This window comes from Passer montanus, unplaced genomic scaffold, assembly GCF_014805655.1.
Source record: "Passer montanus isolate IOZ18808 unplaced genomic scaffold, ASM1480565v1 scaffold1, whole genome shotgun sequence".
Classification (NCBI taxonomy): domain Eukaryota; kingdom Metazoa; phylum Chordata; class Aves; order Passeriformes; family Passeridae; genus Passer; species Passer montanus.
In genome coordinates, this window is record NW_024356504.1 from 8,044,901 (window position 1) to 8,059,523 (window position 14,623).

The following is a 14,623-nucleotide window of genomic DNA, read 5'->3' on the forward strand; positions in this document are numbered from 1 at the left end:
GGCCAAAGCACTCAGGTTGAGTGTGAGCTTATCACCATGGACTACTTCCAGCCTGCTTCCTATAGGAGCATACAGGGCATCCCCCTTACCCTTCAGAGACAGGTAACAGGCAGTTCTAGGGGGAAAAATGGATCTGATGACCCCCAACGTAAGCAAGTTAATCAGAGACATCAGGACTGGAGGCAGCCTGCACTGCAATGATCATGCATTGGTAGTGCTTGCAGTCCTGAGGGACATGGGGCAGGTAGTTAGGCTCATGAATTTTAGGAAAACAGACTTCCAGCTCAAGGACATACTTAAAAGGATCCCCTGGTGACAAGGGAGTGGAATAGAGCTGACAGATTTTTAAGGAAGTCTTCCATAGAGTGCAAGAGCTCTCCAGGAGCCCAAGAAATTGGGCAAAGTACTCGAGAGCCTGGTGTGTCTGGGTAGGGAGGTACTGGTAGAAGTAAGGGGAAAGAAGAAAATGCACAGGAGGTGGAAACAAGGACAGGTAGCTTGGGAAGAGTATAGACATGAAGGTTGGTTGTGTAGGGATGTAATGAGAAAGGGCAAAACAAAACTGGAACTGAACCTGGCAAGGGATGCAAAGAATAACAAGAAGGGTTTCAGCTATGTTAACAAAATAAGTTCAAAGAAGGTGTACCCCCCTGATAAACAGCACTGGAAAACTGGTAAACAACAGATGGGGAGAAGACTTCATCTCAATCTTCAATATCAGCCTCTCTTCCCACACCTATCAAGTCAATGGACAGCAGGATGAGGACTGGGGAAACAAAATGCCTCCTGATCTTAACATCAGTGGACAAGGGAAGAGCTACAGATGTTACTTTTCTGGACTTCTGAAAAGCCTTTGACATGATCTCCCCCCCCAGTATCCTTCTCTGTAAATTGGGCAGAGATGGATTTGATGGGTGGACTATTAGGATAAGGAATTGGTTGAGTGGTTGCACCCAGAGGCCAACAGCTCAGAGTCCTGCTGTACATCAGTGACAAGTGGTGTCCCTGAGGGGTCCATATTGGACCAGTGCTATTTATTATCTTCATCACTGACATACAGAGGGATTGAGTGCACCCTCAGTACACCTGCAGGTGACTCCAAGCTGAGTGGGGTGGTTGACATGCATTGACATTTTGCTGTTCTCCCCATGTATGCCCTGCCCATGTCAGCAATGAAGTTCACACATGCTGACTTACCCGAGTCAGATCTGCTCCGTGAATTCCCCTCCGAATTGGGGAGCGAGGTCTGTATCAAGAGCTGCACTGCCTCAACCTCATCCTGCGCCTTGAACTTGCTCCAGCAGATAGCTTGGATGTGCCTCGTGCTTTTGGGAGCTCTAACATCACTCTGCTCAGGAAGGACACAAGTGTGAGGATGTAACAACAAACAACACACTAAGCTCTCCTATGAGGGAACTTCCACTAGGGCCTGGGAGGCAGCAGTTGTTTCAATACAGAGCCTGTTTTTCAAAACCACTTAGCTAGTTCTCAAATATTTTTAGACTCTAGATAATTTTGGCTGCTACTTGTGATTATGCTAAAAATGTGGTAGTGAATAACTGCTTCAATTCTTGTACCCTGCGGAGGAAAGATCTGAAGGCCTTCCTCTAAAACACAAAAATACATTTTACTAGTTCTACTAAAGAGGATCAAATGTGCACTGCTGGCTGCTAAAAGAGGTAGGACAAAGGTATTTTTGCAGGGGGACCCCCGACAAAATTTTCCTGGAGTATCCTTCAGTTTGCTGTTAAGGACCTATGACTCCTGTGAGAAACTTCAGCCTGAAAGAAAACTACTTCTTCACTTCTGAGAAAAGCAAGCAAGGTGCAGGATTTCCCCATTGCTCCATCACTGCCTGAATGCTTGTTCAGGACAGAGCTGGAATCTCATTTATTAACCTTCTTCTGACATGCAGAGTTAGTCTTCATAAAATCAGTACTGTAAGTAACGGCAAACTTTTTTCACAAAGCTAATTTCTATCACATCAAATTGTATTCTGGGTTTTATTCTATTTTATTCTTGATTTCTCTTTTTTTTTCTTCTGTTGCTTCTCTACTCTCCTAATTAGCACAACATTGAAAAGAGAAAAAAACAGCTTCTTTAAATAATGCAAACAACACTGACCATTACACTTCAAGCAAAAGGAGTTTTCACCCTTGGGAAGAAGAGCCATCCCAGGCAGCAGTCTGAGGCCATTGTCTCTGTAAACTTCATTCAGCTTTTGCTCTGAACTTTATATTTTACAACTAATTACAGGCTGCTGAGAACTTGATTATAGGATATAACAAAGCCAGAGGATGTTATTTCCACACCTCCTGTGTAGGTTTTGTCTTGGATCAACTATTTTATTTGTTTCTAAAAGCTTACCTCATATGTAACAACACATTCTACAGACTGGTGCTCTTCTATGCCCACAATCCATTTCTCCATTACAAACGGTGGCTGGAAAAAACATGGTGGGAGTTTTATAAGGTGCTCTTCATCTCCCAACTTGTTTCTAAATGACCCAAAGGGATTTACTACATTTGCCTCTTTTCATTCATTCCTATATTGTTAATATCAATACTTTCCTTAAAATTCTGTGAGACGAAGCAATATATTTTTTAAATATTTACTTTCTGGTTTACAAAAGGAAACTGAGAAGAGTTTTCCATATATAAAACACAGCAGATGAGACAACATGGAATATTTTCAGGGGGACATGAACCTTTTTCAGTTTTGTGTGTGTACACTTTTGGTTCTGCTAGATTTACAGAGGGAAACAAGAACAAATATCTAGAGATTCTCAAAGCAAGAACAAATATCTAGAGATTCTCAAAGATATTTATTGACAAATACAAAAATGTTGAAGTATGTGAAAAGTTAATGTCACTGTACCTAGTTGTTAGTTTATTTACCGTCATGCCTTTTTAAAGGAAAAATTGAAATGTCTAAGATTAAAATTAGACAGAAAACTAATGATAATAAAAAAACCCAATAATAATAATAATAACAAAAAAATTACAAGTGTTGTTCTAGAAGTCACTAACTATAAAAACAGTGTTAGCATTAATTAAATATTAGAATATTTTTTGGCAAATACACCTATATCACATTTTCCTTAAAATTCTGACTGTTGACAATATGCTTTTCATTTTTTCCTTTAGAAAAAAAATGGCTATAAGTTTCACCCCCAATTTTGCCACAGAAATTCACAGTTAAAAGCACTCAAGAGTTTGGGTGTTTTTACCACTACACATTAGAGCAGCATTCTAATTGGCAATCAAGCTGTATATTTTTTCAGTTAGAAATTTATTTTGTTAGCTATTATCAAGTGGAGCATATTAATAAAAACAAACAATTAAAATAATAGCTAACAAAATGCCCTCTGCATCAACAAAACTTCTGTTCCTTAGGGAAAAGCAGTCTAAATGCTTACTGGTAAATATTTACAGGCAGGTTCTGACACAGGGTAAAATGCTCAGTGACAATGAATTGCAGATGTTCAGTGCTGTACTGTCTGCGATGGGTTTCAGTCTTTGCAATCTACCGGTGCATGAAAGAGAGAGTTTTAGAACCAGACAAAAGTTCTAAAACCGCAAAAAAAAAAAAAAAAAAAAAAAAAAAAAAAAAGAAAGAGAGGAAAAAAACCAACAAAACCCCCCAGACAAATTGCATGAGGTTTCTGGAACATTTAAATTGGTTTCTTCTCTTGAAAAACTGACAAACCCCCCCCAGACAAATTGCATGAGGTTTCTGGAACATTTAAATTGGTTTCTTCTCTTGAAAAATAAAGCAATTTTTGGAACATTCTTTTCATTAAAAGGGGCAATAAATTCAGAGGATATAACATGGAATTAATAGAAGAAAATATAAATTAGTTCCTTCTCTTATTTGTCTATTGTAAACATTATTGTCAGCTTAAAGGAGAACCAAAATACCTAACTCCTATTATGATACAATTCTATTTAAAATGTGCATTTTATTTAAAAGCTGTCAAGAGATTGAGCTTCTGCAAGCACAAAAGTCGACTGCTGTGGTATTTTAATGTCTTTGTTTGAGATCTGTGAATTCGTGGAAGCTTTAAGGCTGTAAATACCTTTGTCATCTTTAAAATCTCTACATCAGGTAGGTTAGTGTTGAATGTCACATCTTTTATGTAGGTTATTGCAATTTCATCCCCGTCCATCTCCATGTACATTTTCCATTTACAATCCTATGAATAATAAAAAAAAGAGTGCTGGATTGTTAGAATACAAATAGGAAAAGAAAACCCAACAACAAAACCCAAAATGAAACAAAACTGAAAGCCGAAACAACCGAAATCTAATCCTCAATATATGAAGGGAAGAAATAACCCAGCGAGAAAGTTAAGGGACATATAGATATTTTATACATGTTTGCAGTACAGTGTTGATAATGGAAAGCTCTCAGTCTTCTTGTTCCCTCTTCTCTCGGCTCACCCTGTGAGGCAGCTGCCACCTTGACAGGTCTGGGTGTCTTCCGAGGTGTGGTGTCCCTGAATGGCCTCACCCGGACAGACAGCCTGCTGGAGCAGGTGGCCTGGGAGCTCTGCACAGCCCAGGGCACTGGAGGGATGGGAGCCATCACCGGGGGTCACAGTCAGAGCTGGCAGCCAGGCACAAGGACATTGTCTCAGTGAACTCAGGAATGAACAACCAAAGTCTGTGCAACACCTTCAAGATAATCACTCAAACATTGGGCAAAGGATGAGCTTGTTATCACAGCTCAGTTATGTCAGATACTGAGAGCCCAGCGAGGCACTGAGCATCCTCAACTTCTGCTTGCTTCCAAGTGCATTATTAATTATAAAGAAGCTCAGCTAAGAAAATAATCACAGTGAGTCTAATAAACCACAGCAATAAAAGGTATCCTTAAACAATCCCCTGAGCTGAACAGTGACAACTGGCAGCATCCTGCAGGACATCTCACATGGACTGAGTGCTGGAGCTGGGGTTCGTGTCTGTGGCCAGGGAGGCTCCCATGGAGGACCAGAGACTGCCTGTCCATGGTGCAAACCAGCCAACATTTGCTGGTCTGCCTGGAAGGTGCTTTGGGGATGAGATACTGTGCACTGAGATACTGGGGGTGAGTGCAGTGCACATAGCTCCTCCAAAACTCAGTCCCCTGAAGCACCACTCTGCCACTGAAGCAGTGTCTCCACCTCCATACAGGAAGGAGAGAATCTTCCCTTCACAAAGACAGAAGCTCCTCCAGATGTGCCAGGGGTTCAGGGGTCTGTGTCTGCCACATGCCGCCTGTAAGGCAGGTGTGGGCTTCAGCTCTTGGAGAAGGCAGACTTCACCTTGGTTTTGCTCAGAAAATGCCAAAACTTTCAGTGGGGACGACTACATGCCACCTGTAAGGCACGTGCTTCAGTGCTTGGAGAAGGCAGTCTTCACCTTGGTTTTGCTCAGAAAATGCCAAAACTTTCAGTGGGGACGCAGATGGACACTCGGGGCCACAGGCTTGTGTAAGTACTTATTTGCACAGACAAATATACAGCAGCCTAAAAAAAAGGTTTGCACAGGTGATTATCTGTGGTGTTTGTGCGTATGTCTCTCATAAGTGTAACGCAGGAGCTCAGCCCTCAGAAGGCTCAAAGCTTTCCATCACACATTGAATTGGCAATTCTAAATGAAAACTAAAATATAATAATTTCTTGCAATAAGAAATTATGTTTATGGCAGCATTTGGCCCTGTGTGTCCATCTGTCCGCTTTGAAAGCTTCCACATTTTACAGACAGAGAGGCCATGTGAGTTGGTTTTCGCACTGTCCTGGTGCGACTTTGAGTGATGGGAACTGCAGTTCAGTGGTCAGGGCACCAACCAAGCCTCAGAGGCACCAAGGCCTGTTTCCAGTTCTGCTACTGGCTTCCTGTGCAACTTGCTCAGGTGCTGAAGTCACCCAGTGCCTCCATTTCTTAATCACAGACTGTATCTCCTTGCACGTCTGTTTCCTGTCCTGTTTTTTACATTTGTGAGCTGACCCAGGGCAATGCCTGTCCTTCCCAGGCAGGTTCAGCACTCTACACAGGCTCTGACACGAGGAGGGCACGTGCTTTGAAACAGAACAGCAACAGCACAGCAAACTGTCTCTGACTCCTCCTCATCTCTCAAACTGTGCTCCTCTCCCTGCCCCAATGTTCTTGTTGCCAGACTTTTTTTCAGGAGATTCATGCTAGTGCAAATCAAACCTGAGGTTAGAGACAAGATGCTTGATGACATTTCTAAGTACTACAAAAACACCTGAGCCAAGAAAAGAAAAAAAATCAACATAAAGTATTATCCTCCAGCTAGTTCAGCACATCTCCTGCTATTGCTCAATAATAGCAGTGGCAAGCACTTGAGAGCTAGAGCTGCACCTTGTGCCAGGGCTCCCATGCCCTCCTGACTCGGGATTTTGTGCTGTGCAGACTAGATCTGACAAATATAATCTCATTTTAATAAACAAAATCAATCAACCAACCACCTCTAGAGAAAAGCTATGTACATCCAGAGTCTGACGGGGTGTGGGCACTGCCACTGTCTGTCCCCTTGCCAGATCCGCTGCACAGGCAGGATCCCTCTCCACGCAGTCATGGATCAAATTGCCCCATGCAGGGCTGGATGCCTGGGGCCTGCACAAACACTGCCTTCCCCAGCTCTGAACTGCATCTTCAGAAAAACACACACTCTCCTGTCCCTCAAATCCAGGCCCCAAACCTTTGGTCCTCTTTGGAGCCCTCTCCAGCCACTCTGTGCAGATACCAAGACACCATACTAGGATACCCTCAAAAATACTTGTCTCATTTTATTTGGAAAGCTTTTCATTTTGTGTTATTAGAAAATCATTACTGTGAAGGGAGAATGAGAGAGAGAGAAGGAGCAGATAAAGGAGAGTGAGTGGCAAGGGGATGTTGGGAAGGCAGGAAGGAAGGCAGGAAGGAAGAAGGCAGCAGGCAGGTGACTTTAGAATCAAGGCACTTAGGAAATATCTAATATCAGTAGGTGGTTACTTGTCTTACAGACCTAGTAACCATTCTGTTCAACCACACAGTAAATAATACAAGATTTTTGTGCTGTAGAAAGAAAGGGACATATTTCCCTGTTTTCTAATGGAGTTTCAGATTCTTATAATAGGAGATGCTCATCCATTGAAGCAAAAATTTGGCTAGAAAAAGCAAGCATATGAATTTCAGTTCTTTGATGAACTGTAGCCATATGACTTCTAAGATCAAAACTACATTTAGTGCCAGGCATATGTGGGAAAATAATTTGGAAATGGCTTATTCAAAGAGTCTCATTGATAGATATGCTTACACAAGTCCTTCAAAGGGACATCCCTGGATATCTTGTCATTCAAGCATTAAAATACTCCCAATATCTACCTGCTTGATTTTGATCTAAATAAAAAAAATTCAGCTTTTTGTTTTAAAAAAATTATCTAGAACTGAAAGGCACAATCTGCAAAACTTTGTGCAAAAACATTTCCAAATAACACTTTGACAAAGCAAATAAATCAACAGCCTCTGAAAATTACTGTGCAAAAGAAAAGAAAACCACACATGTATTTGAGCTGCTTCTTCTCAGCTTTGAAACAGAAAGTAAGAACACTTTAAAAATTAAGTCTCCAGCTTACTGTGGTGACAATACTCCTTTAACCCCATATGCGTTTATGTCTGCAAAAAAAACCTGAAAGGGAAATGAAAAAGATCAGGCACAGGCTCTAAACAGCAAACACATATCCTGCAATAACAGCTTAAAACCTTTGCTAGGGAGGCACTTCATTTTTCAAGGGGGCCCAAATCAAGGATTCGTTTTAAAATCAGTGGTTGCAATAAACTTTTTTTTTGTTTTTTAAAGATTGAAATAAAAATGGAAATGGCATTGTAGCAGATAACTGGATATTAGAAGAAAGCAAGATGTAGCGCAGGATGAAACAAACAAGAAAAAAAATGTTGGCCATGCTGATACTAAAAGTAGTAGCATGTTGATGATTTAGGTCCCCAGAAGCTCCTTTACATTCTTAGCTATTATCTATCTCAGCTGCTGAAACCTGCTGTTTTAAAGGCATTAGAGTTGAACATCTAGTGACAGCACTTGGGTTATTTATCATTATGTATCACCCTGCTACACTATATTTTATTATACTGGATTTAAAGGAAGATAACACAATTATGGTTAATTTGCTTCTCTTCTTTATATGTATAGTGTCATGACCCACCACAGCTTTGTCCCATGAGATATTTTTAACCAAAAAGAAATCCACAAGAAACTCTCCCTAAAAATTCCATTAATAACCTCTTGTAGCATGTATAGGTTGCAGGGTCTGGAACTAAGAATGTTTTAATCTCTTCAGCAAAACAATGTCTCATAATGATGTACAGGACTATTGCTGCACTGATGAAGAATCATACATAATTCAGCACCTTTCACTTGGCACCACTGTGATATCCTCATTAGCAGTGGCTCACAGTGGCTGTCAGATGGTGTCCATGCGAATGCAGGCATTATATTGTCTTTGAGATGTGCAGCTGCTTCCATGACACTGCCAGTATATAAAAACATGACGCCAGTTTGTTTTATTTAGTGCTAAACCTTCCAGTTTGTAAAAACAAGGCTGACACAGAGCCTGACATGAGGCAGTGAAAATAATTAGCTCTCATTTTCTCAGCCTCCTATTTCCTTCTCCCCGCTGTGTTCTCTTTCCACTAAACCACCACATGTCAGTCGAAATGGGAGGCAATTAGTGGGCTCATTTCAGTCCCCACAACTGTGCTGAAAAGAAAGTATTTATGATGGCACAATGAACAGCTGAAAGATTAAATAACATTTGCCTTTTGAAAAGAAAATGACTTCTAGCTAAATGGGCAATTTTTGATTATTCTCAAACAAGCTTAGAGTAGTTGGTTTTTAAAATACAAGAAAGGAAAATGAGTCATTTTTAGGTGAAAGAATCAAATAAAACTTGACACAGTAATGCAAATAACTGATGTTTTATTGCAAAATATGTAAATGTGTTATACCCTTAACAATGGCTGGTGTCTCAGGTCAGGGCAGGCTGCTGCCAGCCAGGCTCCAGCAAGAGAAGGTGGCTCCACCGCTGGTTTTGTTTCAGCTGTGCAGGCAGAAAAAAAGAGGGGCGGAGGGGAGGCCTTGCGAGAGAGATGGTCTTAAAATGCACAGAAACAAAGCAAGAGGAAGATATATTTATGTTATCAGTTGCCTGGGTGCCTCCTCCGAGCTGGAGCCCTTACTCCCCTGCAAGGCAACAGGCAGTGACTGGCTGCAGCTTCGCCTGCAGAAGCATGAGTCCCTTAACAGTTACGCAGAGCAGCCAGCACTACCAAAAATATCTGTCCCCTGGCAGCTCCCTTCAACATCCAGGGCTCTGGAGCACTGTGCACAGCACAGTGGCACATAATGGTAAATACCAGGCACTGCTGTGTGTGCCCCAAGAACAGGGGCTGGCAGCAGGCAAGGCGAGAGCTCGGTGATACCCCAGCATTTACCAAAAGCTGCCCCTGCCATGTGATCAGGAGCAAACGGGGGTGTTGCGGTCGTAGGCATCATCCACATGAGCAGCCTGCTTGCAACAGTGGGATGGTAAAGGTGGAAGCATGGAAAAAGAGTCCCTTCTCTAAGGGCTGCATGGGTGCCCTCCTGCACTGTCCTCCAGTGGCATTTCCTGTGGACTACTTGTTGGGACAACGTGCTGAAGCCATGCAGACACCCTGTCCCCACTGCAGCACGTGGAGTGACTGCTCAACTCTGGGACTTGTAGCTCTGCAGGACATCAGCTGAGGGAACAAAGGTGCTCAAGAGTTTGGGTAAGGCATGGCAGGATCACTGTTCTGCTGGGAACAAAGGCTTCTCTTCCAGGCTTTTGTCTGGATAGCACATGCCAAGCCTACAGATCACTGGGAACCTGTCTGCTTCTGCAGACCAATCTGCAGTATGTGAGAGATACGTGTGGAAGGCAGAAAGTTAATTCAGTGGCCAAGACATAAAAATAATCTTTAGATTAAAAAGTCTAGAAAGTCAAGTGCACAAAATACCTACCTGAAAAGTCTGTGTCTCTTCAGGACTAATGAATAATTTCTAATAGGAATCCCTGGTCTAGCACTGCCTACACAAGGATTTTTCAAGGTCTTGGCTTGAGTTTGATTTCAGTTACACATGGATGCTACAGCTGGAGCAATCCCAGTGGAGATGATGGAGTTATACCAGCTCCACCTCACACAAAACAATACATGGTCCTGAAAAGAGTCTTTGGAAGAAAATACCATGAGCTCAGATCACTTGCACTGATTCACATTCTTAGCAGACTACAATATTCTGTTCTTAATGGTGGTGGCAATATTTTAATGTGGCTGAGGTTTTATTTTACAGATTAGGTAATTTTTTGTGTTCCCTCAGTGACTACTTGATAGAATAGGAACAAATCTATGAAAATAGCACACAAACACAGCTACTCTGATTCTCGCATTACCTATTAGTCTTTAGTACTGAAAGCATTGTGCTTTGACATGGAATTAAAGAGGGAGGATTTAGAAGATGAGGTTTTGAGATAAGGACAAATAACCCCATGTTAGAAAGTCAAGGTACCTGTGGTTATTTTGCAAAGGAAGGGTTAGATAAAACCAATTCCTCCTCCATTTTTACTTACTGAAGTGGGTTAAAATACATACAGAGGATGGAGAATATAAATGACTGAAAAATTGTAGAACTGAAATTTCAAATGTTATACCACGGCTCTTGCTTTATTTTTAAGAAAGTAAAGAAAGAATTTATGAGCATTGATATAGTGGGAGGGTGGGGAGGAACAAGCAGCAGAAATGGTCTCAAGCACTTGTGAAACTGCATTCCAGTTACAACTATTTGAGTACTGTTTTTTCTTGTAGTGCCTGCATTTTGCTGGCCTGGGCTTCTCCACATGAAGAGCTGGTCACAATGTCACTTTAAAGTAGCCTTAATAGTATATTACCTTTGCCACTACACATTTAAATAATAGCATTAAAATATATCTCAGTTTGGATATTCAAGGCTAGAAAATAGTTCACACAGTTAGCAGATGGCTTTGAAGAGGCTCTGCTCCTTACCTTGTCAAATGGAGGGAGAGGTAAGTAGGGAAAAATCAGGTGGAATGGTGAGCCAACTTCAAGGCTTTGTGTTTGGATATAGGTCAAATTGTGCCACTCTCGGTAAAAAATGAAAACATTCAATGGCATAGTGAAATCTGCCCTTTTGAGGACCAAAACTAAAGAATGCATCAATAGAAGGCAAAAAGACTGTAAGGCATCCTTCTCAAGGGGTTTGGTGATTCATCAGTGTGGAGCCGACATAGCTCAGGCACCTTTCTCTGATTGGGAAATTTTAATGAGCCATCTAGGATGAGAAATCCATTGAAAATTCCCCCTGCAGTCCTGCAAATCAGCTCAAGCCACAACTGACAGGGTTTGTTGTTTTACTCGCTATCTTGGACTTAATTGGTGGTCCCCTGCTTTTTTTTTTTTATTTGTGGTGGGGCAGGGGGAAGGTCTAAATCTATCACCTTTCAGCTCATTGGGAACTGTGTACAGAAAGGTCATGAAAAGGCAGTGAATGGAAGTAACCACATAACTTGAAGTACAAGAGTTGGAAAAGAAACCTCTAAAAACCAGGTTAGCTTTGCAGTGCTCACTCCTGATGCATTCAGAGAGCACAAAGGTCAACTGAGCTTTTATCGCCTCCAAAGATGCAGCTAAAAAAGGAAGGAAACTGTAATGAAATGACTGCATCTGTCAGCTGGTGGAAACCAACATAATCCCACTACAAGATGCAGTTTAAATTAGATAAAAAATATGGGGCTGGTAAAGCTGTTTACTGGGAAGTCAATGTTTCATTCAGCATACAGAAAAGGCTGAACATTCAAATGCTGTCCTGAAGCACATCCAGCAGGACCCTTGCTAAAAGGCACTGCCATTCCTAAGGCCCTTAACTTTCTGCCTGCTGACGAAGAAAGGTGTGCTGGCTGTGCTGATGGGGCATGGTGCAGTGCCCAGGAGGGGACACCTATGCCCTGAGGAACCATCTTCACACCACAGATGGTGCTGTGCTCTTACCAGCCAAACACATCCAAATTAACTGGCACCCCTGAAATAGTTTCTGGGTCCTGGACCAGCTTCTCCAGCACTTTTATATCTGGTGGTATTGCTGTATGTCATGATGCACTCCATGGCTGCACCCACTCCACAGCTTTAGTTTGGACCTGGGGGCTTTTGTCCTCTGTGTCCATCCTGTCCTGTGCTTGGGCACAGCCACCTCCAGTGACATGGATGGCTTGATTCCAGGTGCAACTGCACTGCAATAACTAAAGGGAAGTCGGCTCGGAGACCAGCACAGAGCCAGCCTGGTGTAAAACCTCCCAGTATGACCTGTTCTCCTTACAGAGCCCTTCCTGCTGCACTGCACCACCTCCCAGCTGAGCCTAATAACCTCTCTCACTGTACACAAGTCTAGCAGCCAACACACCACCCAGGGAACACACACCCTCAATGTGTAACCTAGATTTGAGCTTATTGCCTCTTTTTCCTCATGATTAAAACAGGAGAAATGCTTCTTAGTTAGGCAGCTGGTTATAGGGACTGATTAGGGTAAAGTTCCTTTGAGAAATTTATTTTTAAACTGATGTAGGCCAGCTTTTTAGCTATAAAGATGGTGGAAGGTATGATCCCAAGTGCTTCTGCTGACCCAGTTTTACAGGAACAGACACCACTCTTTTACAAAAATGAGACAATAAAAGAAGTTTAAACCCTTCAATCCCGGTTTTCACCCTTTTCCCACTTCATTTTGGAACAAATCTAGATGGCAGCTCAAAGCAGCCTCTAGGGGAGCCAGAAGATTATGCAGGAGTTTTGAAAGAAGCAAGCTAACCAAATTTCCTATACAGTTTGTACCACACCAGTCTTTGTTAATGTTAAGTTTAATGCAAATTACTTGCCCATGTTGGCCCTAGCACCCTGCCCAAAAGCTCAAACAATCTGCTCCTTCCAGTTCACTTTTTCAAACTGGCTCTGCTGTAACGTCTTTAAAGGCAGGTACAAATTCATGTGTAGATCTCAGACAGATGTTTCCAGCCCAGACATATTCAGGTGACAAACTGTGCATTCCCTGGGACCTTAGGAATGGCATCACTAAGCACACGGGGTGCTGCAGCCAGGCAGCTGACAGGGAAGGCATGCCTGGCATGCAACCACAGCTTCAGAGGGAATGGCTTTCTTAGAAAAGGGCCCAACAGCACACAGAGCACACAGGACCAATTAGGAGCTCACAGGGAAGGCAGGACCAAATAAAAAAGGTTGTCAGAAGCCTGCAGAGGTTATGTCAACACTACACAGGCCCACAGAACTAACTCTGCCCTCTGATAACAATTCAGCTTCTGTCCCATAGACTTTGCAGACAGTCTCATTGGCACGTTTTGCTGTCATGGCTAAAACATCTACTCATCTTCACACTTAAGGAGGCATTAGTATAACATGAATTTCTCTCCAGTCTGCAGAGGTCTGTTTGCTTTTTCTCTTGCTCTTTCCTGTGGGTGGTGGCCCAACTCCCTGCACTATGGCTCACAGTCCATATTGGAAATGGAAGGGAGATATGAGTTTTTTCATGGACTTTTAGTTCCTTCAAGAGTTAGTTGTACATGGGAGAGAAAAATGCACACCTACAAAAAACCAGCTGTAGAACTGCATAGGCAACATGCATTCAAGACTACTGAGACAGTCTAAGTAATTCATATAGTGATAAAGAAGATTTTTATAGGAAAAAGAAGTACTCAGGATAAAAGAAACAAACTAATAAAGGAAATCTCCAGACAAAAAGCTTTTTAAAATTGATGAAATTATTGCAGTATGAGTACAAGTTCCTACTAAGTTCAAACCTAAATGCTTTCTCTGCAAGCACCACCAAGTACAGAAATCAAGAGACTTCTGCAAACAATATGCCCTGAAAGCAAACAGCCAGATAGCACAAGATGAAAGTCAGCCTCCCACAAGTTTAGGGTGGACACACAATGCAGATTTATCAAATACAAAAGGAAACAAATCCTGCTGTCACAACCCCTGACTCTAGCTCAGAAATGCTTTGCACACCATTTTCACATAGATGATTAATTCTAAAACCCTTGAATTCAGAGTCCATGGCAAGCTGGACAAAGCAAACAAAAAACATGGGACAAACCTCACCCATGAGAAAAAAACAATGTGGTGGAAATCCTTTGCTGGAACATCTGGAATCATCAACCCTCCTGTTACACAGGGTGTAACGAGAGATCCTTGGACCAGCTCGGCTTGGAGCTGAGGTTTGATTAGGATGTGGCACGCTGGCAATTGCTGGAGCACAGCAGTTTTGTGCAATGTGCTCCAACCACCCCTCCCTCCTTCCACAGTACCATGAGGGCACACAGTCCACCAGGACCAGTCCTGCCCAGGCAGCAGGCATGCATACCATGTATTCTCCAAACTCCTCTTGGTTGCATAAAACAGTTACCTCCTTTCTGCTGACAAAAAAGGAAATCTGCCCACCAACATCAGGCATATGCCACTGCTCAACTATCAGTGGATTTTTTTTTAAATAAATGAATTACCATTTCACACCCATTGGG

The 14,623-nt window shown here is 42.3% G+C and overlaps 1 protein-coding gene across 6 annotated transcripts in view; it reads right to left on the reverse strand.

The window, feature by feature from the left end:
* The window catches only part of MAP3K20 (mitogen-activated protein kinase kinase kinase 20), a 92,385-nt gene that overhangs the window by 6,486 nt on the left and 71,276 nt on the right, over positions 1–14,623 (reverse strand). For all 6 annotated transcript variants that reach the window (XM_039701212.1, XM_039701202.1, XM_039701232.1 and 3 more), the window contains exons 17-19: positions 4,079–4,195; positions 2,368–2,442; positions 1,198–1,348 (exon numbers count right to left, since the gene is read on the reverse strand). In XM_039701212.1, the coding sequence (XP_039557146.1) occupies positions 1,198–1,348; positions 2,368–2,442; positions 4,079–4,195 (343 nt within the window). The remainder of the gene's footprint in view (positions 1–1,197; positions 1,349–2,367; positions 2,443–4,078; positions 4,196–14,623) is intronic.